We start from the raw sequence: 24835 nt of genomic DNA on the forward strand, positions 1-24835 counted from the left end.
GTTTATCTACAAAGTGGAAACATGACAAAGTGGCCCAATTATGCCCTGTCCACAAAAACGTGGGACAAGTCCGAAGTGATGGAAAGTATGATCGACTCTGCAATCAAATGGCATTTATTCAAAACCTGTATAAAGAAGCTCATTTTGGATTCCATCAGCACTAAAAGGCTCCAGACCTCAGTATAACCTTAGTTCAATCATGGACAAAAGTGCTGAATTGCAGAATGAAGGATATTAATGTCAGGCAATTATCATCTTGATGGATGGAGCCTAAACATCTCCCCATGACATTTGCATGGCAGCACAGTGATTAGCGTTGTTGCTTCACTGCGCCAGGGTCCCAGGTTCGATTCCCGGCTTGGGTCACTGTCCGTGTGGAGTCTGCACGTTCGCCCTGTATCTGTGTGGGTTTCCTCCGGGTGCTCCGGTTTCCTCCCACAAGTCCCGAAAGATGTGCTTGTTCGGTGTACTGGACATCCTAAATTCTCCCTCTGTGTACCCGAACAGGTGCCAGAATGTGGCGACTAGGGCCTTTTTACAGTAACTTCATTGCAGTGTTAATGTAGGCTTACTATAAATACTATAGCTACACGAACAAGTCACAGATGGGGTATTCTGCAGTGAGTGAATCACCTCTTGACTCCCAAAAGCTTTTCCAACACCCACAAGGCACAAGTCAAGATGTGATGCAAGACTCCACTTGCCTGGATAAGCGTAGTTCCAACACACTCCAGGACAATGCCACTCAATTGATCACATTAAACATTCGCTCCCTCCATCATTGCCACAGCATGATTGAAGTGTGTGCCGTCTATAAGAAGCACAGAGGCAAAGTGCCAAGACTCTTCAGTAGGACTTCCCAAATGCACAACCTCCATCACTCAGAAGGTCAAGGGCAGTCGGTTCATAGAAAGCAATCAACTTCTCCCCCAAGTCACACATTAATTTGACTTGGAAATATACTGCAGTTTCTTCATTGTCACCGGGTGTAAATCCTGGAACTCCCTACCTAACAGCACTTTTTGACTACCAGCACCACATAACTGACTTTTAAGAAGGCGACTCACGACCATCAAGGAGTATTAGTGGATGGGCAATAAGTGCTGGTCTTGCCAGCGATGCCAACATCCTCTAATGAATCAATACAAAAAATACCTCGCAGATTTTTTGTTTTTCAGCTGTCTGTTTTTTAGTTGTTTGGAGATTTCAGACTTTGTCCGTCGAGGTTCTTTCTTGCGATTCTCTTTAGAACTCTCACTTTCACTCTCAGAGGTATGATCAATATCTCGCTTTGCTTTTACTTTTGAAGGAGCTGGAACCTTTAAAATTAAGAAATCCAACATGAAATCAAGCTCCACAAAATATTGATTGCTGAAAGCTAATTTAAGTAGAATTAGTCTTAATAGCCAAGCAACTCTTTGTTGTAAAATATATTTCAGGTCACAGTGAAATCAATAGGAGTGTAATGAATTATCATCAGTGATGTAAAACCAATGATATACTTAGCTAGAATGTTAATTTGGAATAATACTTTTCCACTACCAGATCCCTGCAAGATTATGTTTTGACTAGTACAACTAAATATCTATATTTTAATGCTATTTGAAAACTGTAGTCAAGGGATAACACAATTTAAAATGTAAACCATATTTCTGACTTGAACATGGGACACAGGATCCCATGGTAACAATGAGTGCTTCATTATCATAGAATTATATTAAAACCTATGTCACAATCTCTGTAAAGATTGATAATTCAAAGATAATAGTTGAACTTCCAGTTAACAGCTGAAAGAATAGCACGTCAAAATTGCAAGTTTTAAGACCTTCACTGTAACAAATGATTAAAACAAGACTGACTAAACACTATTTTCTTTTGTAGGCAACTTATACTTTAAAGTAAAGAAATAAACAGTTTTTCATTTTTTAATCACACATCGCACTCTTCACAAAATTAAAGTTCCTATTGAAAATAGTTCACAGGTGCTCCTAGCTGCTGATAGGTTGTTACATTTTTACTGCCTTCACCAGGTAACCTCTAATCCCAGAACTCTTTCTCATTGTGGGGGCTATATTGTACATTTCTTTCTTTAGCTCAAGGCTAGGTAAATCTTCCAGCCTTCTTCAACTTCTCACAAACTTAAGACTTTACTCATGTGAGCGTCCACCCGCATTCTGCATGGTGAACAAAGAGACTGTATTTTCTCTGCTTAAGGTGCAGGCCTGACTGTCTCTCTCTCTTGCTCTCTACCTCTCAATGGGCTGAAGACATACAAGATAAAACTGCTGCCCCTGTCTTTCTATGATAGTCCTGTGATTATCAGGAAGGCTGTAACTTGATCTCAAAATGGCTTCTTCCACTCCCTTCCCCAAGGCAATACATCGCCTTTCTATCCAAGTAGAAATGTGAATTAGTTATTCTTTGATCCCAACTCCCTTTCATCCTAGGAGTAAATGGTTAGTTTACTGCACAACGGTTTACAACTTGATACCTACAGGACCTTTCTGGGACTTAAGGAGACTTTTGGTCGTTGTCTCCAGGCAAAAATACCTTTAATCTTCCTCTCAATAAAACAATCTGGGTCCCTTGATCTCTAACAATTAAACCATCCAGAGTTACTGTCAGGTTGGCTCATATGACCTTCATTTAAAGCTAGTCCCAAATTATAATAATCTTATCAACCAAAATATACAGCTCTAAAGCACAATAATCTCATACACCTCAATTGTAACACATGATAAAATAACTGATAGCATGATCGAGCCCTGTGCTTTCTTATTAATAATTGTCTGAACAGTTATTTTTAATATAAATCTTTGTGTGCTGAGGTTCGCAGGCTCTCTGCTCCGTCACATTGACATGGACAGTAATTATGGCCACACGCAAGGATGCGTGGACTTATGAAATACCCCTCTCTTTTTGTGGTGACATTCACATTTCCTTTCAAGAAATATTGCATCTTTAAGGAAATATGTTATTCTTTATAGCACTTCTTTTAGCTTCTCTAGTTTATTTTAATTCATTCTTAGGATGTGAGCATCACTGGCAAGGTCAGCATTTATTGCCCATCAATAATTACCCTCGAAACTAGGTGGTTTACGAGGCCATTTCATAAGCCAATTCAGCATCAACCACATTGTTGTAAGTCTGCAGTCACCTGTAAGGATAGCAGATTTTGTCCCCTGAAGGACATAAGTAAACCAGTTGTGTTTTTACAACAAGTGGGTAGTTTCATGATCATGAATAATGAAATAAGCATTTAATTCCAGATTTAATTAACTGATTCAATTTACTTTTCCTTAGATGGGATTTGAACTTACTCTTCCAGAACATTAGTCCAAGCCTTTGAATTACTACTTTCAAACACAAATACTTGCATTTCTATAGCGCTTTCCCAGCTAAAAACACAGCAAACTTCTACAAACAGTAATGTGATAATGAGCAGATAATCTATTTCTGCGATGTTCATCAAGGGATAAATACTGGACAATGCTCCTGCTCTCCTTTTCAATAATGTTTTGGGATCCTTTACATCCACTCGAACAGGCAGACGGAATCCCAGTTTAATGCACATCCGAAATTCAGCAGTACCTTTAACAGTGCAGCGCTCCCCCAACACTGCACTGGAATGTTAGCTTTGATTTCTGTGCCCAGTCCCGGAAGTGGAACTTGAACTCAGAACCACGCGACTCAGATTACTACCAATTGGGCCGTGGTGGATACTAGTACAATTACCACTATGTTGCTTAGTCCCTCAGCCCTCAGACTGGTCTTCACACCAGACTGAGAGAGCACTACCGTGTCTATCAAACTGCACGGATGATCATGTTAAAATTGCTGTTCCAACAAGTACCATCTTTGATATCGCATTTTGAAAAATAGCAGAAAGAAAGCTGTTCATGTTTTGACTGTAGGGAAAATTGTGTCTTTATTTCGTGCAGCTATTTGTCACAATCAATAGTGCAGTTATATGACAGGTATCAAATTGAGACATAACAGCACTCTGGGTGTTCCTACACCAATGGACTGCAGCTTACCACGAAAGAGAAAATGCTGGAAAATCTCAGCAAGTCTGGCAGCATATGTAGGGAGAGAAAAGAGCTAACGTTTCGAGTCCCATAACTCTGTCACAGCTTTGACAAAGAGTTATCAGACTCGAAACGTTAGCTCTTTTCTCTCCCTACAGATGCTGCTAGACGTAGAGATTTTCCAGCATTTTCTCTTTTGTTTCAGATTCCAGCATCTGCAGTAATTTTCTTTTATTTAAGCAGCTTACCACCACCTTTTCAGGGGCAATTAGGAATGAGCAATAAATGTTGGTCTTGCCAGCAACACTCACATCGCAGGAATGAATATAAAACGTCCAGTCATGCAAAGTAGGCTTGTGTGTAGATATGCTTATATGTATGCACAGAATTCAGCTCACCACAAGCCAAACACTGGTAACAGCTTTTTTTATGCTAGTACAGTCAATGATAAACTTACCAACAGTAATAAAAGCTGATAATGAATCTTAAAGCCTTTGCACGATCTGTTTGACTGCGGCAGAGTTTTGAAAAGTTCAGAGTTACTACAGCTAAATGCAAAGCTGGACTAACCCAAAATACAATTAATAAAAATGCAAAGCATTGTTTGCTTCATAGTTAGGTTATGTAGAGTATAACTTTTTAATGTACATGTCTGGGAAGTCAACATTCTTAGAAACTGTGTGCATAATAGCCTTCACTCCCTGCTACTATAACAAAGTAGTCTTACTGTTACATTCAAACTAAAACTCCTGTTTGAAAGCATATCTCCAATTTCAAAAATTACAGGAACTACACACAGAATAGCAATACTCTTTAGTTTCGATTTTCACAATACTTTTGAGAAATTTTTATTTTATTTCTCCAATCTCTGATTAATTAATGCACCCTTTGAAAGTACAACTTTATGAAGTTACGATCGCTTCTTGGCCTTTTGGCTAAGATGAGCATGGGATCAGGTCTATGATTGTGTTGTCGATATAAATTGAACCAGGTGGAGAAAGATGGCGGAAGATGGGTCAAAGAATTTGGTCCGAAAGGAATACAATGGATGATGTGTGCTGCAAACTTACGATAGCAGTTACTGTCTCAAATATTACATTTCTTTAGTAAGATTAAGGTTTGTTATTCATTGTCACTAACAAAAATCACCCATATATGAGTAAATTTATTGGAAACCATATTAAGTCAGCACCTTCCACGATCTTCAGGATACTCTATATGCAATAAAATTTAAAGCATCTGGAGTAATATTTACAAATGATCATATAACTTTTTAAGAATGTGAATTTTTAAAAAAGAACACTCCCTTATAAGACCATATTTATTGAGAAAACGTGCTGTAATGCTGAGGTAAACAATCACCTGCTGCAATAGCTGAGAAATCTGTCTTTCTAGCTTCTTTATTCGTATTTCGTTCAACACACCAACAGTATTGTGATTCTCGGGTTGCTCCACTTCAGAGGCAGAACTGGCTTCAGTAGCAGACATTGGTATTGCAGGATCAGTTACTGTAGCATGATGGCGGTAATAAGCAAGCACCTGATCAATCCGAGGAGTGATCACAGGTAGCCCCACTGGAGCCTATTTATTTTAGAAAAGGGAAGTATGCAAACATATAACAAAGCGTTAAAAATTTCTATCTATTACAGTGATACTTCAAAGTAAAATATTACCTCTTGCATTAAATCTAAGAAAATAACCGTGTGTGTGGTTGTTATTGCACCATCTACAGTATCACTCTATGCTTGAATTGTTTACAAATCTGGAAGATTCTTGAAAGACCTTCTGCCAAATGAAAGTTCTGCATTAATACGAATATTCTATATAAGTTTCAAAATTTAAAACAACCATATACAGCAAGAGCATCCCATGAAAGAATATAAGTGTCTTGTTTATGGTGGACAGATTTTGGGGAGTTATTTGCCACAGGATTCCTAGCCTCTGGCCTGCTATTGCAGTCACAGTGCTTATATGGCTAGTCCAGTTTAGTTTCTGGTTAACGGTAAGCCCCAGGAAGTCGATACTGAGGGATTCAGCGATGGTTAGATTCTCCCTTGTCATAGATGGTCATTGCCTGGCACTTGTGTGGCATGAACAGAACTTGCCACTTGTCAGTCCAAGCCTTGATATTGTCCCGGTTGGGCTGCATTTGCACATGGACTGCTTCAGTATCTGAGGAGCTGCAAATGGTGCTGAGCATTTTGCAGCCATCAGCGAAGATCTACATTTCTGACCTTAGGATGAAAGAAGAGGCCAGTGTGTGGCTGTACTGGAACAGCTTGGCTTGAGGCACAGCAAGTTCTGGAGCACAAGTCTTCAGTTCTCTTGCCAGAATATTGTCAGGGCCCATAGCCTTTGCAGTATCCAATTTCTTCAGCTGTTTCTTGATATCATGTGGAGTAAATCGAATTGGCTATGATGCTGAGGGTCAAGATGGATCATCCTCTCGGCACTTCTGGCTGAAGATCATAGCAAATGCTTCAGCCTTATCTTTTGCACTGATGTGCTGGGCTCCTCCATCACCGAGGACGGGGATATTGACAGAGCATCCACCTCCAGCGAGTTGTTTAATTGTGCACCACCATTCATGACTGGATGTGGCAGTACTACAGAGCTTAGATCTGATCCATTAGTTGTGGAATTGCTTAGCTCTGTCTATTACTTGCTCCTGTGTTGTACCTTCACCAGGTTGACACCTCATTTTTCAGTATGCCTGGTGTTGTTTCCTAGCATGGCCTCCTGCACTCTTCATGAATGAGAGTTAATGCCCTGGCTTGGTGGTAATGGTAGAGTGGGTGATATGCTGTGCCATGAGGTTACAGATTTTCGATGAGTACAATTCTGCTTCTGCGGACAACAGCATCTGTTCAAAGTCTATCCCATTTAGCACGGTGGTAGGGTCACACAAAACAATGGTGGGTATTCACCAGACAGAACTTTGTCCTCATAGGGACTGTGCAGTGGTCACGCCTACCAATACTGGACAGATACATCTGTGGCAGGCAGCTTGATGAGGATGAGGTCAAATATGTTTTTCCCTCGAGTTGGTTCCCTCACCAGCCTAGCAACAATGTCCTTTTGGATATCTCAATCTGCACCTTTGCCACCTTTAATACTGATTCATCAGCTCCAAGTCACAAACTCCCAGGTAGTGTTCCCATCCATCAGCTGCTCTTGTCCATCTAGATGGTCACAGGTTTGGGAGGTTCTGTTTAAGGAGCCTTGGTGAGTTGCTCCTGTGTATCGCACAATACCATGAAACATTAATGTTCAAAGAAGCATTTCAGTAATTCCTTTACTGTTGATCATTATTTTACAATGAAAATTATTGAATTCCATTAGACTATTATATCCTTATTTTGGAGAACCAATATATTCATAAATGACTTGGATTTTTAAAAAATTCTTTCATGGGATGAATATATTGCAGGCAAGGCAGCATTTGTTGTCCAACCCTAATTACCCTTCAGATGGTGGTGGTGAGATTCCTCGATCCACTGCAGTCCAGTGGTGTAGATACACAATAGGTGAGAGTGGCCGGAGACAAAAAGGTCAGAATTTTATTGTGACAAGGAATCATGCAATTAGAGCTTTTTAAGATTTATAGTTAAATGTAATTATGTCTAGCAAGTTTCAAATGGGTGGAATTATTGGACTTCAAGTGGATAAAAACATTACTTTCCCCTTTGTTTTCTATTACCATCAAGGCTGTGGACCAATGCATTTGGCTTAAATTACCCAAGTTCCCTCAGCATTCAATACAGTCCATACGAATAACAAAACATATTTTTTTCTGGATTATGTACATGCAATAAGCAAAGAACTAAATCAGTGTTTGCAAACTATTTTCCAATGTAACTCTATTTTAACTCCAGCCTCATTACTGGCGAAGATTCCCGCTTCTTTCATTTTTCACTTCTTCTCCTTGGCCTCCCGGTGGATGTCAAAAAGCGACAATAACAGTGCAGATTAAAGTCTCCTACATGGTGGCAGCCCTAATAACTGTACCGGCTCCTCCAATCACATGTTCCCTCCCTCCCATTCTTGCTGTTCCTCCAATCACAGATGCTGTTACTGGATGAGCTGCAAGATTGGAAGAGACTGAACCAGTAATTGGCGGAGCAGCTCTGTTTTTCCTGCACCTGCTGCTCCTTCCACTGTAACTTTGCAGTTAGTTCCTGCTCTCAGAAACAATTTTGCGGAGATTGGGAACTGCTGTTTCCCTCTGGCAGCTTTGTAGTCTGCCAGCTTTTGAAAAAAAAAACGAGCTGTCAAGTTTCACTGACGATTGTTCAGAGTGTTAACTGGTGTTTGCGGCCTTTGGGCAACATAGTGGGTTCTGACCAGCTGTTTAACAAAAATTGGCACGGTCAGTTCCAAATCCACAAAGCTATCCAAAGGTCAGAAGCAGTTACTGCCCGGTGAAATTGTCAGCGAAACTGACAGCTTGATTTTATTTTAAACTGGTCTGAAGGTCAGGAACAAAGCATCAAATGGCGGATTTCTGAAATCCCAATGTCGACAATCTGCCATTTGACCGAAGTTTCGTAGCCCTGATACACTCAGAGTGCTGCTGGGAAGGGAGTTCCAAGATTTTGTTCCAGCTACAGCAGGGGTGGGCAAACTACGGCCCGCGGGCCGCATGCGGCCCGCCAAAGGTATTTCTGCGGCCCACCAAGTCATTTAAAAAAAAAAAATATTTTTTAAAAAAAAATTTTTTTTTTTTTTTAAATTTTTTTTTAAGGTTAATGGGGGGGGGGGCTGTTGGGGTACTTACTGGTATAGGGTGGATACGTTGACTTGAGTAGGGTGATCATTGCTCGGCACAACGTCGAGGGCCGAAGGGCCTGTTCTGTGCTGTACTGTTCTATGTTCTATATGAGGCGCCCAGAATCATAACTGGGTGAAGTAATTATTTTACTTAATATACTATGCGGCCCTTTGTGAATTGTGAATTTCTGAATGTGGCCCTTGCACGGAAAAGTTTGCCCACCCCTGAGCTACAGTGAAGGAACTTAGAATTTATGGTTCTAAGTCAGGGCAGTCTGTGGCTTGGAGGAAAACCTGCAGGTGGTGGTGTTCTCATGCGTCTGTTGCCCATGTCCTTCTGGCTGGTAGAGGCCACAGGTTTGGAAAGTACTGTCGAAAGGGCCTTGATGAGTTACTGTGTGTTGGTGGTGAAGGGAGTGAATGCTTAAGTTGGTGAATGGGGTGCAGAACAAGCAGGCTGATTTGCTCTGGATGGTGTCAAGCTTCTTGAATGTTGGAACCACACTCATCCAGGCAAGTGGAAAGTATTCCATCATATTCCTAAACTGTGCCTTGTGGATGGTGGAATCAAATGATGGGCATCAATTCCCCATATTTCCAGTTGTACTTCATTGTTTAAGAAAATATAATTTCTATTAATTGGGGATGCCTTGAACTGAAATGTCCAAGGAGAATGTAAGTGCAGAAAAAGAAAGTTTGAAGAGACAGACAATTCATATAATTTTCCAGGCCTCTCAGGTATAATTCTTCTATGGCTGGGTGTTCACCCACGAAGAAAAGGTCAACAAGGGAGAATTGTTAAACCTTTTGTCTCCACTGGATATTTAGATGTATAGTATGGAGCCACGCTTCTGAAGTTCAAACTTTTTATTTGTTAAAGTGTATTTACCTCAAGATGTGGATAAAGAGATATGGGTGTTTTAATTTAGGATTATTTCACCAGTACTAAGGGCAGTTCCTTCCCAAACATCAAATAATACAAGTAAAAAGTAATTAAGAAGTGGAAACACAAATAGAACTAGATTGCTAAAACTTCAAGAACCAGACACTTCTGATCAAGAATGAAAAAAATAAAAATACAAACCTTTTCCACATTTAAGCTAGAGTCTGACGATACCAAATACTCCAAGTAGTCTTCTAAACCAGGTAGATCCAAGGGACATCCTTCACTTGAATGGATAGATTCACCAGACCGCCTTCGTCCATCTAGTACAGTCAGCTGAGTTAAAGATTGAAGCAGTATTTCTCTGTAACCTGAAAAAAATGTACAACTTTCAATTGTAATAACTGACTGCTAAATTGTTCACGTAAAATAATAAGAAAAAAAGCCGAAACATAATAGGCGCTAAACGAATACTCTGCATGGTATTATTCAGTTTCAATCTTATTTTCTTTGCTATATATCAAAATGCTAATTTCAAAATATTAGGGGCGGAATTCTCCGCTCCCCACTTGGCGTGGGAGAATCGTGGGAGGGCCTCCCGGCATTTTTTACTCCCCCCCCTGGCGCCCCCAGCGATTCCTCCCCCCCCCACTCGGAATAATCGCCGCTCGCCGTTTTTTACGGCGAACGGCGTTTCTCCGAGCCCGATGGGCTGAGCGGCCGGCCCTTCACGCCCGTTTCACCACGGCAGCAACCACACCTGGTCGCTGCATTCGTGAAACGGGTGCCAGATGCCCGTTTGGAGCATCTAGGGGCCCGATTTGGATGGGAGCACCGCGACTGTGCTCGGGAGGTAACAGGCCCGCGATCGGTGCCCACCGATTGTCGGGCCAGCGTCCAAAACGGACGCACTCTTTCCCCTCCACCGCCCGGCAAGATCAAGCCGCCACGTCTTGCCGGGCGGCGGTGGAGAAAGACGGCACCGCACATGCGCAGGTTTGTGCCGTCTGTGAGCTGATGCCATCCGCGCATGCGCGGGTTGGAACCAGCAACCCGCGCATGCGCGGATGACCTCACAAATGCGCCGTTTTGCGCGTCATTTCCGGCGCGATGAGGTCGCGGCCGGGAAAGACAGAGGCCCGCTCCTAGCCCAGGTGGGGGTGAATTAGGCGCGGGGAGCGAGGCCGTCGTGAACCTCGGCCGATTTCACGACGGCCATCCCGATTTTTATCGGGAGCGGAGAATACCGCCCGAGGTGTTTAGTTGGTGTGTTCCTTTTGGCATAACTAATTCACAGTCCTATAAAGGATTCATGCAGGAAGTTGTATTCATAAAAGCATAACGATAATGTCACTAGACTAATAACCCAGGGCTCAGGATAATGCTCTGTGGGCACAGGTTTAAATCTTGCCACGGAAACAAGTGGAATTTAAATTCAGTAAATAAATCTGGAATTTAAAAAGTAGTCTCACTGAGAGTGACCATGAAACCATTGTCAATTGATGTAAAATTGCATCTGCCCTCTCAGGAAGGAAATCTGCTGTCCTTACCTGGTCTAGCCTAGCCGAGCCTACATGTGACTCCGGAGCCACAGACTCTTAAATGCCCTCTGTAATTGTATTGCAAGTTACACTCAGTTGTGCCTACGAAGTCTACAAAAAGGAATGAAACTGGACACACCAACAAGCATCCATCTAGGCACTAGAAATGACAACGGCAAACCCAGTCCTGTCGACCCTGCAAAATCCTCCTTCCTAACACCTGGAGACATGCCACAATTGGAGTGCTGTCCCTCAGACTTGTCAAGCAGTGGCCCGACATAGTCATACTCATGGAATCATGCCTTACAAACAATGTCACAGATACCACCATCACTATCCCTGGGTATGTACTGTTCCACTGACCTATCAGAGGTGGTGGCATGGTGGTATATGGTCATCAGGCAGATGCCCTGAGCTCTTAACATCGACGCTGGACCCCATGAACTCTCATGCCATCAGGTCAAACATGGGCATGGAAACCTCTTGCTAGTTACCATCTACCACCTTCCCTCAGCTGGTGAATCAGTACATCTCCATCTTGAACACCACCTGGGAGAGGTACTGAGGTTTACCAGAGTACAGATGTACTCTGGTTGCGGGAGTATTTTGGAAGCAACATTACTGACAGAGTTGGCAGAGACCTAAAGGGCACAGCTTCCAAACTGGGTCTGCGGCATGTCGTGAGGGAATCAACAATCTATCTATCGTGGATACATCTGCTCATGACGGTATTGGTAGGAGTGACTACATGCAGTCCTCATGGAGGCAAAGTTTGTCCGTCACATTGAAGATACCTTGCATCTTGCTGCATGGTACATAATCATATATAAATGGGATAGACTTCTAACAGAACTACAACTCAAAACTGGGCATCTGTGAGGTACTGTGGGTCATCATCAGCAGAAGAGTTGTAGGTAGTCGTAAACTGTAACCTCATGGACTGGCATATCCTCCACTCTATCATTACCACTGAAGTGGGGGATCGACCCTGGTGCAATAAGTGTGCAGGAGGGCATGCCAGGAGCAGCACCAGGCATACCTAAATGTGAGGTATCAACCTGATTAGGCTACAACACAGGACTACTTGCATGCGAACAGCATAAGCAATTGTTAAAAACAATAAAAATCTTGGCCTAGCCAGTAATGTCCACAACCCATGAAAGAATTTTAAAAAATTGACTAGTAGTAGAAAATCATAAAGCTGTTCCCTAAATAATCAAACAATATGGGTCACCCATGTATTTTTTGTTTTTTATGCTTGTGGTCAAAACATTCCAAAATCTAACCTACAACCCAAAACACCCTATAACTGTATGTTCTTTATGTGCTGTAATGTTTTAACAATGCAAGTCTTATCTCTCTCCCTTTAATCCAAAAGCCAAATATTTACTAACTGCATCTTTGTGTATGTGTTGGCATAGATTTTAAATTTATCTGCATAGTTTGAAAGCAATCTTATTAATTGAACGGATAAATTTAATAAAATAAACGATAAATATATGTTTAGTTTCTACCCTTGATGCATAGTTTGAAATTATAATCTGTATATAATTTTACATATAAATCACACACAACACTATATATAAAATCATAATCAGATTCTGAAAGACGGTATAATGCAAGTTACCAGAAACAATTAAAAATGGATTTTCGATTTACACCTAAAACTCCAGGAACATCATTAAAATTTCAAATGCATGTTAGAAAATGAGTTAAGACTCTGAACTGAATATTGAATTAGCTTTGTCTAAATCTAGCTGCAGGCACCTAGTCTTAATATCTGACAAAGAGACTGAGAAATAATTTAGAAAAGATCACATATTACCATCATTTTATTAGTTCTATTGTTAAAATCTTACCATTAAAATACCTGAACGGTAGTTGACAGGCAGTAGCTGTAGAATATTAACATATCTGCAAAGCTTGAACTATTTTCATATAAAATAGCCTTTAATAGTTCTAATCATCACATGGATACATCCACATGTTTCTTTTCTTTTCTGTACAGTTGACTAGGTAAAGCAGTTTATTTTATGTCCTGTTGAACCTCATAAGGTTTGGTATGTTGAGTTAATATTGTCTCATGGAAACCATGAGTGAAGGTCATGGAGAAGGTGTAGTAATGGCCTTTTAGCTAAACTTAAAGGCAAACAATTGTAATGCGATGTTGGGCGATTAAGAAGGGGACATTTGGAAAGTTGAGCTCACCGAACTGCAATGTGTGAGTGCATCTTCTGTATCAAAGCATTCTTTGTGATTTTGGTGGTGGTTTGATTATGCGACATCTTACTTTTAATAAATGGCAAGTGTTTGACTCACTATCCAAGAATTTATCTAGGTATGTAGATAATACAGTATTACAAAAGTTATATTGTTAATGTCATACCTGGTGTTTGACATACCGGGTTGTCTCTTCCATCTTTCACCAGAATAAGATCTGTTAAGAACCTCAAGCCCACCATGCACTGTACCAGATGACTGAAGTTACTAATGCAATTACTGTGAAGATCTATAAGACTTAACTTGTGAGCAGTGCCACGAAGATGTAAAAAGCCTGCAACACAATAGGTCACAAAAAACAATTAGCATACAGAATCATAAAAGGTTACCACATGTCCGAAACAGGCCATCTGGCCCATCATGTTTGCGCAAGCACCTTTTTCCATAAACCACTTAGTTTAATCCCAGCCTATTACTCAGTTCTAATAAATTTTAATGTCTCTTGTTCAAGTGACAATCCAATTCCCTTTTAAAAACATTAATGAACACTGATTCTCTAAAGTTTGTAGTAATACCATTTCAGAAACATTCCTTTCAGAGTATACATTTGTTTTGCAACGTTTAATTACATACTTGAATAGATTTCACTGTTGGTAAGATATCAGCTAAAATATTGTGACAACCATAATTCAGCACAAACTGTCACCGAAATGGGAGCCTCATACAAAAGCTGCAAAGAAAAGTGACAGGGAAAATTGTAGTTGCTATCTTATTATAGTGGGAGCCAAGTGCTGCTGGAATTGTGGCCTGAGGCTCTTTGATAGAATAGAATTAAGTTGCTTCTAGTCTGCACTTTGTTACACATGATCTGAACACAATACTAACAGTGCAAAATTGTACGTTTTTCCTACTGCCAAATAGCTTAACAATCATACAGCTCTCCATAGCCATTAAAGCAGCAAATACTGGAAATACATCACAGCAAATGATATATGAGGCTTTGGCCATCTATATATGCACTTGATATTAGAGCAAAAGAAAATGAGAACATTATTTTAGAAACACTAAAATGGGGCAAAACATACAGCTTCATGAAAACAAATATTTGCATGCATCATCAATTGGCATGTATTAATCATTTCAATTTGTCCTAATGGCTCCAGCAAGAGCTAACAGGAGTTATCTGGAATATTCATTATAGTGCCTGTGACCTGTTGCCCACTTAGTTGCTATTTCCAGACGTGGCCAGTGTCGAGAGAGGAATTATAAATTTATCACCTTGGTACAGAAATGGCCCTTATTTTGTAGTAACAGAGTGCTTGTAGTGACCTTGGATAAGCCGTTACCTAGGCAATCTAGCCTTGTGTCCTGGCAAAACCCAAGAGGTCTGTGCAAAGAGAGATTCCACATGTTCCTATCTGAAGGGAAATGAAAAAAATGAAATGAAAATTGCTTGTCACGAGTAGGCTTCAATGAAGTTACTGTGAAAAGCCCCTTGTCGCCACATTCCAGCGCCTGTTCGGGGAGGCTGTTACGGGACAGCATTATGTCAGAACTCCTGCTATAACCATCTTTGGTCAACTCACGAAATACGCATGAAATAACGTCAAGCTGACACTTAGGACCAAGCTCAAGGTTTAGAAGGCCTGTGTTCTCAGTACCATGCTGTATGGCTACGAAACATCAACGACAAGAAAAAAAGCTTAACAATTTCCATCTTTGTAGTGTGTAGTATTTTATTGGGTATAACCTAGGAGACAAAATAATGAATATGGTAGTCCTCTCAAAGGCAGAGCTCCTAGGTTTGTTCGCACACATCAAACACTGACAGTTTTGGTGATCGAGCATAGCAGCAAGGTGGAAGATGGTTGCACACCCAAGGACCTAATGGTGAAGTAGCCTTAGCCAGACGACCAATGGAATGCCCAAAGTTCCACTTCAGAAATGCTTTCAAGGGGGATATGAAGGCCCCAAGCATCAATTATTGCAGTTGGGTGTCATTAGCTGACAGAGGAAAATGACGATACTCCCTGTGGACTGGCATTCACCACAATGACCAGTGGCTAGGCAACAGATGGTAGTGCCGAAAACACTAACCTTCAAAGACACTTGGTAGCTTCATGTGCAGCACCTGTGGCAGAATCAGCACCTCAAGGACTGTCCTCTTGAGCTGTCAGCAAAGGTACGCCATAGTGACAACACCCATTTGAAATGGGTTTGTTTGCTGCTTATCCATCATTGTTTGGAGATGGAAGGATGTTGGTGATGCTCTCATTACTGAGTACTGCAGTAATTAACATATGTCCATATTTGTGTGGATGTTGTAAATTTGTGGTTATGATTATTATTGAGCAATTGAATTAATCTACTTTTGACTGAATCCCAGGAGATAGCAAAAGAGGAAAGATATTCCACGTTAACAAGACATGGGTTTTAAAAACATATATAGCAGAAGTAGGGAGTGAGGTGGGACAAGGAGGGAAAGGGTTGGAGAATGTCCTACGGGTCATTAGTGTTGGAGGGATGGATTTAAGAATGATAGGTACATGGATTAGGGAAGCAAAATTAAGATAAAGTTTCAGGAAAAACTGGGAGGGAGAGGTTCAGAGTGTGGTTGTCAAAGTGTTTTCAGAGTCATCAATGACAAAATGAAAGTGTAAAATGTTCTTAAATGCCTTTAGTAACCTTTAAATGATATGCTTCACTTAAAGGGACAGTAAAAAGACAGAGAAGCATGGTTTGAGAGGCAAGTATGCAACAGCACCACCCACCTTGAAAAATTGACTAATGGCACAGAACTTGCAGAGAGTGGCAATCACCATATTATCCTTTTTATTCATCTTAGTTGGGGGCTGCACATTTCTTGCCCGATCTTGTGCAGCACAGTAGCTCCAGATTCCTTCCAGTGTAGCAGTATTGGGGGAAGTGAAGCCACACTCCCATTTTACTGCACTAACTGACATCCAGCCACTTTGACAAGTGTATGGTGCTGAGTTAGGATATTTAGCAAGGAGTAGTGGTCAGGGAGAGTCAGTGGATGGGGGACTTTCATTACCATAATCACCCAGGAGTTAGAAGTGGTTTTAATCCTTGTAATTTTTCCTGGGTAACTATTCTGCTCAGAGAGCTGGAGCAATCTGGAGCCCATGATTTAAATTGGAGTATTGGATAGTTCTAGTAATTGCCCATCGTAAGTGTGTACCTCCTAGGTAATTCCCGTGCAGGCACAGGCACTTCCGGGGTGGTCCCCATTGCACTTTCTAGGTACCTCCCAGGGAACAGAAGATCTGTGCCAATGGCATGCAAAGTGAAATACTAACATTCAATCGAGACAGGTTATTATAACAAAAAAATATTCACTAACAGTGGTGACGGAAATAGAATTTAAAAATTGGCAAGTGTCACTCTTATACGCATAGACCTGCTGAGACCATTATATGAAAGATATATATCACAATACAGGTACAAACCAGGAAAGCCATTGTCTATCTTAATTTATCTATTGGAAAGATCCTGACAATTCTCCTCTTTCCCCACTCCCCCCATTCATTCATTTTCACGGATGTCTTTTTCATATTTTGATCACTCTTTAGGGATCTTTCACCTTTAGTGATTGTGTAAAAACAAACAAAATCGGATCGGCCATGTCTCTTAATTTTCCGATCCATTGTCTACAAATAGAACTTGGTTGGTTACATTTACTGATTTTCTTTTAAAAACTGTATTTGTCAAACAGAAATAATGAGATTTTAACTCAATGAAGTACTTTTGCAGGATCATGGGGCAGAATTTTACCTGTGACTAGGAGGCAAGAATAAGAGTGTGTGTGCGCGCGCATGCTCGAGAGGTGGTTAAAATCATAGGGAACTGTGGCAGATTGGTTACCCCACCATGTAGCACTGGTAAAGAATTTAATCGATGGCATGACCAGAATTGAACAGGGTGCCCACCACAATTTATGTAACGGCTTTGTTACATATTTCCATCTGATATTGGGCCAGCTACCCAACCGGTAAAATTCAGCCCATAACCACATTACTCGTACACCTTCCACTATATGAAATAACACATAAATGAGGTCAGGTAAATCTTACATTATCATCTGCAAGTTGAGCCAAGCAGTGATAGCAAATGTGTTTGGTGATCTTATTCGGCAAGCCCAAGGAGAATTTTATTTAATTAATTTATTGTATGAAATTTGAATTAATTGGAAATATGCTAATTTATGTAAATATAAAATCCCAATGAGCAGACAGTTTATAACATTCATATTCATTAATGCACAAAGCACTGAGTAGCTATATTATCACCAAGTCTATTCATTCAGCAGCTGAGCTACTCAAAAAAAGTTCCATCTCAAAGTTTTCTCATCTCAGTCAAGGTGCCCGTAGGATCACGACATGATCTAAATTCCTGAGTTACTGAGGAAGTGTTAGCTAGGATTCCTACTTCTGATCATCTGATTTCCAACTTGAGCAGCTGGTCAATACAAGAAATAACATAATCAGGTTCTGCTTTGACAATTGCCATGTCAGTAGGCTATTGTCACCTAAAAGCATGTGGACTGTCACTATCAAAACACACATCTATGGATGATGGCACAATATGCCAACAAGGATTCAACCCCTTCAGGAGAGGAATGGGAAGTTGAATTTGAAACAACATATATTAAATCCACTAGGTAGCTAATGAAAGTCATCAGTCGCAGATTCTTTTTGAAACTTGACATAAATATTCATCTTAAGAATGCTGATTCGCTGAACTGATATGGTCCTGGTAAACACATATCGAAATCAAAGAGACAACACAAGTCCAAGAGTAAAAACAGAACATACTGCAAATACTCATCAGATCTGGCAGCATTTGTGAAAAGAGAAACAAATTTAACATTCAGGGTGATCACCTTCAGAACTGGAAAATGTTAGAGGTAGCTTTAAGCAAATGCAGAGACAGTGAAAGGTGAGGAGGGAGCCTGTGACAGGGTGAAGGGAAGAATAGATTAAATGCCAAAAAGAATGATAGTGGGTCAAGTCTCTCTCTCTCCATGCAGTGTCCTTATTGGTCAAAGGTTTCTAATTATGACTTATGTAATTATATCACTATGTGGGATGGTGAAGAGGCAGGCCTCAAAAACTACCCCAGCCAGCATGGGAAATGAATCTGCACTATTGGCATATTTCTGCACTGCAATCGAGCCATCTAATCAACCCACCCCTATGAGACAAGTAAGTAAACCAAGTTGTGTCTAGGGAAGGTGTAAGAGTGAAACAATATTGTCAACAGTTGTCACCCAAAACAAAACAAAAAATGACAAAAATAAAATGGAGCCAGAGGCTATCATCTGCAATTGTTCAACTCACTCTCCAGCCTCGAAAGATTGTAAACTGGTTAATCAAAAGATTAAGCGCTGTTCTTTGACCTTACATTGTGTTTCGTTGGAACAGTGCAGCAGGTTGAGGGTGAGAGCTCAGAGAGGGAGTGGAGGAGGGAACTTAAATTACAGTGACTGGAAGCTTGGAGTCATGATTATTGACTGAACAGAGATACTCCACAAAGAGGTCACCCAGTTTGCTTTTGGTCTCACCTCTGCAAACGAGAGCACATTGAGAGCAGCAAACACAAGTATACGCATTGAAAAAAGTAAATTACTGGAAGAAATATCTGGACCCTTGGTGGACGAAGGAAGAGGTAAAAAGACAGGTGTTGGATCACCTGTACTCACATGGAAAAGGTACAAAGGAAAGGAGAGGCAGTGTTGCGGTGATTGAGGAATGGACCTGGATGTTGCAGAGTAAATGGTCCTTTCAGAATGCTGAAGAGGGGGTAGAGGGGAGGGGGGGGGGGGGGGGGGGGGGGGAGAGAGAGAGAGAGAGAGAGAGAGAGAGAGAGAGAGAGAGACAGAGAGAGAGAGAGACAGAGAGAGAGATGGAGATATGTTTGATGGCATCATCATGCTGGAAGTGGCAAAAATGCCATAGCATAATCTGTTGAAAGTAAAGTTTGGTGACAAACACATTGTGATGATGAAGGTTGGGGGTCTAGATGGTCAGGCAGGGGAAGGAAATGCGATGAAAAGTGCAAGAGATGGAATGGACACAATTCAGGATGCTGTCAACCAGGGTGGGGAGTGGGAAGTAAATCCTTGCTTGATGAAAAAAATGACATATCAGAAGCACAAGTATGGAAGGGTGCACCGCCAGATTCTCTAGAGATGGTAAAACAGAGAATGGAATGCAGCTGTTGCAGAAACGAGGTGTGAGGAAGTATACTAAAGTTGGCAGTGTGAGTCAGTAGAACATTGGTTAAGATTGGTCGACAGCCTATCCCAGAAAGTGAATGAAATTGAGGAAGGGAAGGAAAGACTTGGAGATGGGCCATGTGCAGTTATGGGAAGGGTGAAAACTGAAAACAAAGTTATAACATTTTCAAGTGGAGGGCAAGAGCAGAAAGTGACACAGATGTGTCATCAAAGTAACAGAAAAAGGAGATGAGGGCATGTGCCGGAGTAGCACAGAACAAAGGGTGTTCCATCTATTCCCTCGAAAGGCAGGCACAACTAAGGCTAACATGCATTCCCATGGCAACAGATTTTATTTGGAGGACGTGAGTGGAGTCAAAGTCAATATGTGAATAAGTTTAACCAAATACAAGCGGGTGAATAATAAATGGCTGAATCTACCCTCATGGAGGAAGTAGAGAGCCCTCAGGCTGGTGAGGTTGGAGGCAAAGAAAGATTGCTTGTCCTGAGTGAAAAGAAGGTGCCTGGGGCTCGTAAACTGGTGGTAGGGCGCTTGAATAATCTGGGATGAAGGTGGGATGATCTCAGATAAAGCAAGAAAAAAAAAGTTGAGATAAGAAGAAATCAGCTCAGTGGGACATGAACAGGCTGAAACAATGGGTCTGCCTGGTTGCGAATCTAAGCAGGCCATTTAGAGTTGGAGCACTATAAAGGTGGGAAGCTCCTCTGCCACTAACCCCCCGGTCTCTCCTCCAAGACCACAATCACACCTATTGCACTCCCCCAGGCCTTACCTACACTCCCTGGGACACCCACTGAACTTTCCTGGGCATCCTGTACCTGGACTCAGGCTCTAATGTCTTCTTGAACTTCCTGTTCTATCCACTGCAGGGACTAGAGGCGAGTTCATACATCGGCTCTTGAACGAGGGTGCGATGTTCCGCCTGCAGACACTTTGGGCTGGATTCTCCCCTACCCGGCGTGACGGAGGGTGCCGGCGTAGGGGAGCAGCGCCAACCACTCAGGGGTCGCGCCTCCCCAAAGGTGGGGAATTCTCCCCACCTTTGGGGGCCAGCCCCGCGCCGGAGCAGTTTGCACCAGAAGACTGGCGCAAACACCCGGCGCCGTCGGAAGCGGGGCTGGCCGAAAGGCTTTCGGCGGTCGGCGCATGCGCCGGCAGTGACGTCAGCGGCAGCTGGCCGCTGACGTCACTGCCGGCGCATGCGCGATGCGGGGTTCTCCTCCGCGTCCGCCATGGCGGAGGCCGTGGCGGAGCGGAAGGAGAAAGAGTGCCCCCACGGCACTGCCCCGCAGAGTGAGCGGGGGGCCCCGATCGCGGGCCAGGCCTCCGTGGGGGCACCCCCCCGGGTCCGATCGCCCCCCCCGCCCCCCCAGGACCCCGGGGGCCCGCTCGCGCCGCTGAGCCCGCCGTTTCAGAGGTGGTTTAAACCTCGGCGGCGGGAGAAGGCCTCCCAGCGGCGGGACTTCGGCCCATCCGGGCCGGAGATTTGTGTAAGTTTTTTAACAAATGAAATCCCGCCGGCGCCAGCTGTTTTCACAGGTTGCCGGCGGGATTTGCACAACGCCGGTTTTTGACCGGCGGGAGAATTCGAAAACCTGCGGGAGCGGAAATAACGCCACTTCCCGCCAATTCTCCGACCCTGCGTGGGGTCGGAGAATTTCGCCCTTTATGTTCATTCCAACAGGAAATGACTGTGGGGAACTCCGTGTCAGCGGGTATTTCTTCCTGTGGACTCTTCAGGTGGCAGGAACGGAGGCCCTGCCAGCCGAAAAATTTAAGCCCTAGAGATGTGCAAGAGGCCAGAGCCAGAACAAAAATTTTAATTCGAGAAAGGGCCCACTGGGGGGAGGAAAGACCCTTGAACAAAGCAGAGACAAGGTAGCAGAGGATGAAGTCAGTGTCATGCTGAGCACAAAATTAATTGAGCTGTGAGCATAAGGAGGTGTAGCTGAGGGCTTTGCTGAAGGCTGATCATTTGAGATCACAAGGGATACTGAAAAAATGCTAAGATTAAGGGATAGGGTCAGAGAACGTTGAGGGAGAAGAACCAGGGACGGGTTAGTATACGGAGATGCTGCAGTTTGTGACCTGAAAGGGAAAAATAAATTGTTAAAATGCCCAATAAGATGAAGGACAATATGGAACTGAGAAAGCACGAGCCGGTGCTGTAGAGGAGAATGATCAAAGGTAGACATGTTTGTACTGCATTCTGATGAGAGTGGATCTCAGGATGAGACAAGAGCAGTGGTTAAAGGAAGATTAAAATCTTAAATATATCTGCAATTGTGGGTGAATCTGAACAATGAAGGATAGGAATATCATTTGGAATCCCCGTGGAATAAATTTGAGTTGCAGACAACTGCTAAGCAAAGGCATGTGGTTTTTACATCATCTTTTAATTAGATACTTCACAGGCTCAGCATTAGAGTTCAGCAATTATAGATTGTAATCATTAGCCACATTTCTCTTACCCGAGTATTTCCACTAATTTCTGTTTTAATTTTAGATTTTATGCGGTATGCTGCTTTGTGCACGTCTGAGATAGTCTGACAAGAATCTCTACAGTGCAGAATCTGGCGACAAATCATCAAGATAATGTAAGGGACCAGGTACCCAGCAAACAACATTGAATTATTCACACAAAGTAATCCAGGAAATTAAAAGCAGTTAAAGACAAACGGTGAGATGAGAGTGACTGCCCTTGACATCAAGGCAGCATTTGATCGAGTATGGCACCAAGGAGCGCCAGAAAAACTGGAATCAGCCGGAAATCGTTCCACTGGTTGGAATCATACCTGGCACAAAGGAAGATGGTTATGGTTGTTGGAGGTCAGTCATCTCAGTTCCAGGACATCAGTTCCTTGGGGTAGTTCCTAGGCCCAACTACCTTCAGTTGCTTCACCAATAACCTTCCTTCCATCATAAGGTCAGAAGTGAGGATGTCCACTGATGATTGCACAATGTTCAGCAACATTCATGACTCCTCAGATACTGAACCAGTCCATGTCCAAATGCAGTGAGACCTGGACAATATCCAGGATTGGGCTGACAAATAGCCAGTAAGATACACGCCATATAAGACTTCCTGACTCCCTAAAACCTGCCCACAATCTACAAGGCACAAGTCAGGAGTGTGTTATGATCCCAGTTGATGCTAGAACTGGACGGAAAATGAAACCCTGGCTCAAAATACTGACACTTATTTTTTTTTAAATCAAATGTGGAGAAAGTGTGTCCCAGGACCACTAATGAGTTTCAACAACAAAAGGAAATTTACTGAACATGGAAAAATTGGATTATAATATATTACTCCTTTAATCGTCCCTTAGGTTAACAATTACACACCAGTTTTAAGATTAATATGGATGACACAGTACATTTGAAGCTATAATGGTCTCATTAGCACCCAAAGTCATTTTTTAAAAACATCCAGATTGACTGTGGTCAAAAATACTCTCCACACTGAACCCAAGCCCAGTCTTTGGGTTTCTCCTGAGATTCCACCCATATGGTTGTCACGCAAGAGCTTCCAAACTCGACTTCGAAAAACACAGTTTTCTCTCTCAATCATGCTTTGCATTAGCGGTTTGCATTCTGAAATCCAGTCCACATTTTCCGAAAGACTGGCGTGGCACGATTCCCGGGTGGCGGAGAATTCGGGCCACGGCGGGGGTGGGATTGACGCCAGCCCCGGGCGATTCTCCGATCCAATTCCGCCCCTAGTTTCTCACTAGACGATTCCTTCTCAGCTTTGTCTGCGCTGCCCATGAACATTATCCTGCTCTATTTACAGATTTCTGGCCCTTGTTCTGCACTGTAACCAATCACTATCTGTATATGTACTTGTCGATTATATTTTTGTCTACTTTGTACGTACTATGTACGTTCCCTTGGCCGCATAAAATTGCTTTTCACTGTACTTCGGTATATGTGACAATAAATAAATCAATCAATCAATCAACCGTCCTTCAGTTCCTCTCACAATTGCTTTCTTGTATCTTACTGCTTTGAGCAGAGCTACGAGAGCTGCCTTCGCCCCCACAATCCAAAAGATGTGCAGGATAGGTGGATTGGCCACGCTACATTGCCCCTTAATTGGAAATAATTAATTGGGTACTCTTAACGGCCTACGTGCTGCATCAAATGGTGATATATATTTCCTGAAATAAGTGGACCAAAACTGTACACAGCATTCCAAATGTGGCCTCACTAGTACCTTGTATAGTTGCAGCAACGCCTCTTGTATTCGCCCTTGAATTCCATTTGCCTTCCCTGTAACCTTCCGCACCTGCATGCTAACTCTCTGGGTTTCATGAAGTCACTTTGTGCTGCCGCTTTCTGCCGTTTAATAATAATCTGTCTTCGCATTCTTTCTTCCAAAATGAATCTCACATTTTCCCACCTTGAATTCCATTTGCCAATTTTCTGCCCATTCACTTAACCTGCCAATATCTCTCTGTAAACTATTTATATCCTCCTTACAAACTACGTTCCTGTGGCCATCTAAAATGGCCGCCCGCAAAGAATAATGGGAATGTGGTCAGGTTGGGACACCTGTTTTGTGCAGAGGAAAACCAGACCTGTACAGAAACACACAAGTGCTAAAAGGTCAATCACCGATTTCCCTAGAACAATGGGACACAGATTGAAACATAGCAACAGTGACAGACTCAGGGCGTCTATTTACCTTATTTGCAAGTGCATACGTGCCTTGGACAATAGCAGCTAGGACCCGCCCAGCCATCGAGGTACCCTGCCCCGAATTGGCCAGAATTGATTGGATCCCTAGTTAGGACCACCCAAAAGAGCGTGAAAGATCGGAGGATAAGAAGAACTGCACAACCAATATTCTGTCTCTTTTGGGACCGGCCTCTGCCTCACCAACTGCAGCACATCGATCAGCCAAGTTCAAGGACTCGCGATCGCTACCTGAAGGACGAGCCGCAGCCGAGACGGACCTGACGACTTCCAGCCGCCACCCTTGGGGATTCAGATAAAGGCCTTATCTAAACTGCACAGAGCCGGTCACTTGAAAGTTAAGTAAAGGTCATTTAAGTTGTTAGGTATCGTTTAATGTGTAGCCACGTGTAGATTATTACGCATAGAACCAAGCCTATGTTTAATAATAAACAA

General features: G+C 42.4%; 1 protein-coding gene across 1 annotated transcript in view; it reads right to left on the bottom strand.

Moving 5' to 3' along the window:
- The window catches only part of lrrcc1 (leucine rich repeat and coiled-coil centrosomal protein 1), a 173503-nt gene that overhangs the window by 114789 nt on the left and 33879 nt on the right, over positions 1-24835 (bottom strand). The window contains 4 exon segments of the mRNA XM_038809142.1: positions 1156-1319; positions 5391-5609; positions 9883-10052; positions 13609-13776. Of these exon segments, the coding sequence (XP_038665070.1) occupies positions 1156-1319; positions 5391-5609; positions 9883-10052; positions 13609-13776 (721 nt within the window).

The sequence above is a fragment of the Scyliorhinus canicula genome, chromosome 10, assembly GCF_902713615.1.
Source record: "Scyliorhinus canicula chromosome 10, sScyCan1.1, whole genome shotgun sequence".
Lineage (NCBI taxonomy): Eukaryota > Metazoa > Chordata > Chondrichthyes > Carcharhiniformes > Scyliorhinidae > Scyliorhinus > Scyliorhinus canicula.